This window comes from Myotis davidii, unplaced genomic scaffold (assembly GCF_000327345.1).
Source record: "Myotis davidii unplaced genomic scaffold, ASM32734v1 scaffold1509, whole genome shotgun sequence".
Classification (NCBI taxonomy): Eukaryota; Metazoa; Chordata; class Mammalia; order Chiroptera; family Vespertilionidae; genus Myotis; species Myotis davidii.
Window position 1 is genome coordinate 227304 of NW_006299480.1, and position 2299 is coordinate 229602.

At 58.2% G+C, this 2299-nt stretch overlaps 1 protein-coding gene across 1 annotated transcript in view; it reads left to right on the top strand.

Annotated features, from left to right (window-relative positions):
• Positions 1-493, top strand: part of VPS28 (vacuolar protein sorting 28 homolog (S. cerevisiae)) — a 3090-nt gene extending 2597 nt beyond the window's left edge. Inside the window, exons 8-9 of the mRNA XM_006775133.2 lie at positions 1-90; positions 169-493. Coding sequence (XP_006775196.1) covers positions 1-90; positions 169-286 — 208 coding nt within the window. The 3' untranslated portion in view covers positions 287-493. The remainder of the gene's footprint in view (positions 91-168) is intronic.
• Positions 494-2299: the final 1806 nt, after the last annotated feature.

The following is a 2299-nucleotide window of genomic DNA, read 5'->3' on the forward strand; positions in this document are numbered from 1 at the left end:
CCAGCCCGACCTGCGGGAGCTGATGGAGACGATGCACCGCATGAGCCACCTGCCGCCCGACTTCGAGGGCCGCCAGACCGTCAGCCAGTGGTGAGTGTCTGGCCCTTCCAGGTGGCCCTGGGGTCCCTCCCTCTGAGCCCACTCCAGCGCTGTGCTCCCGCCCCCCAGGCTGCAGACCCTGAGCGGCATGTCTGCGTCCGACGAGCTGGACGACAACCAAGTGCGCCAGATGCTGTTTGACCTGGAGTCTGCCTACAACGCCTTCAACCGCTTCCTGCACGCCTGAGTCCTGGCCTCCCTGCCCGTGCACGGAGCGGACGGAGGAGCAGATGGGGCGGGGGTTCTCAGCCCAGCCCCTGGGAACCCAGCCTCCCAGGACGCTGTCTGCTTTCCTAGCTCCCTGGGCTTTCTGCGGCAGCCCTGTCTGTGTGTCTGTCTACATGTCTCTACCTGGGACCCCCTTCCCCACAATAAAGATGTTTTCTGACCTTCCTGCTGCTGTGGGCACCCACCTGGGCTTGCCTGGCATGTTTGTCTGCCATCTGGGCCTCGAGTGGGACCCTGCCATGCTGGAGCACACAGTTCATCAGGGAAAGGTCAGGGTGCCCTTCAGGGGCAGCACCCTGGGCAAGCAAGGGGGTGGCCGAGCCTCCACCTGGCCCAGGGTTGGCGGCAGCCCAGGCAGACAGCGACACGCCAGGAGACCCTGGCTCTGGGTTCCAGGGTGCACCGTTCACCTGTTAGCAGCTGTGGGTAAGGGACAAGCCAGAGTTTCATGGTAGCATTTTCTCCTTCTGAACTGTCCTCTTGCTACCTGTGGCCACTACAGGCCATGAAAGAAGGCATCTCACAGCGTTTACAGAGGGACTGTCATTGGGGGTCAGAGCCAGGGCTGGCAGGAGGGTTGATGGGAACCTCAGGTGTGAGTGTGGGCTGTGCCGGGGGCACCTGTTACTGTGACGGAGGCCTGGCCCTGAGCAGGTCTGCCTCGGGCCGGCCTGGCCTTTGTGGGTTCTTGACTCGGTGCAGGGAAAGTTTCACAGCATGAGTCCAGATGGATTTGATTTTATTTTTTAAATATATTTTTATATTGATTTAAGAGAGGAAAGGAGAGGTAAAGAGAGACAGAAACATCAATGATGAGAATCACTGATCCGCTGCCTCCCGCACGCCCCCCAATACGGACCAACCCACAACCCCGGCATGTGTCCTGACCAGAAATCGAACCCGGGACCCCCCAGTCCGCAGGTCAACGCTCTGTCCACTGAGCCAAACCAGCCAGTTGTATATGTATTTTTTAATTTATTTCAGAGAGGGAGAGAGATAGAAACATCAATGATGAGAGGGAATCATCACTAGGCCGCCTCTTGAACGTGGAACAGAGTGTGAAATCTTGGAGGGAAGGGGGGGTAATCAACCAAGGACCTTGTACGCATATACGGACAGACAATGGGATGGCGAGGACCTGGTGGGGGAGCTGAGGGGATTAATGGGGGGAAATGGGAACATATGTAATACTTTAAACAATTTTTTAAAAATAAATAGGACAGGGAATCCAACCATGACCTCCTGGTTCACAGGTCGGTGCTCAGCCACAGAGCCGCACTGGCCAGACGGCTTTCTTCCTGTTTAAGGCTGAATGCTGTTCCATTACATGGACAGGCCAACGTTGGTATGAGGGTGAGGTCGGCAGGAAAAACACTTGGCCCCAGACCTAGGACACTGCCCTGAGCCTGACGCCCTGCCCTGGGACCACCGGATGCCACGGAGAGTCCTTGGACCTGGGCCCCTGCTCCCCAGGAGCTCAGAGTCAGGGGTACTGACCAGGTGCAGGTGAGGAGGGGCTGCCCAGAGGCAAGGCTGGCTCCCTGGGGCCTGCCCTTCCCCCCAGGTGCCAGCGAGACAGAGAGAGGGCCAGGGGTCAAAGGTCTCAAGAGGCAGCTGGAGGGAGGGGCCAGGGCAGGTGTCCCTCAGCAGCAGGTGCCAGGATTCCCTTTGCTCAGGCCGAAGAGGACAGGACCCACGTCACCTGTGGACCTGACAGCTCAGGGGAGGCCTGCGGGCGGCCTTGCACAATCAGAGCTAAAGCCCCCACCAAGGAGGGTCTGAAATTAAACTTGAACTACAGCAGTGATGGTGGGCAGTCACGTCCTGGGCCGGTATCTGCACTGACAAGGTCAACAACCTTTACCTTCACTGAGCCTGTCTGTCTTTTTGCATCTATGACAACATGTCCTTGAAATGTCCGGTACCGTGTAACTTCCCTTTTTCCGGAGCCCTCGGGGCACAACCTAATGCG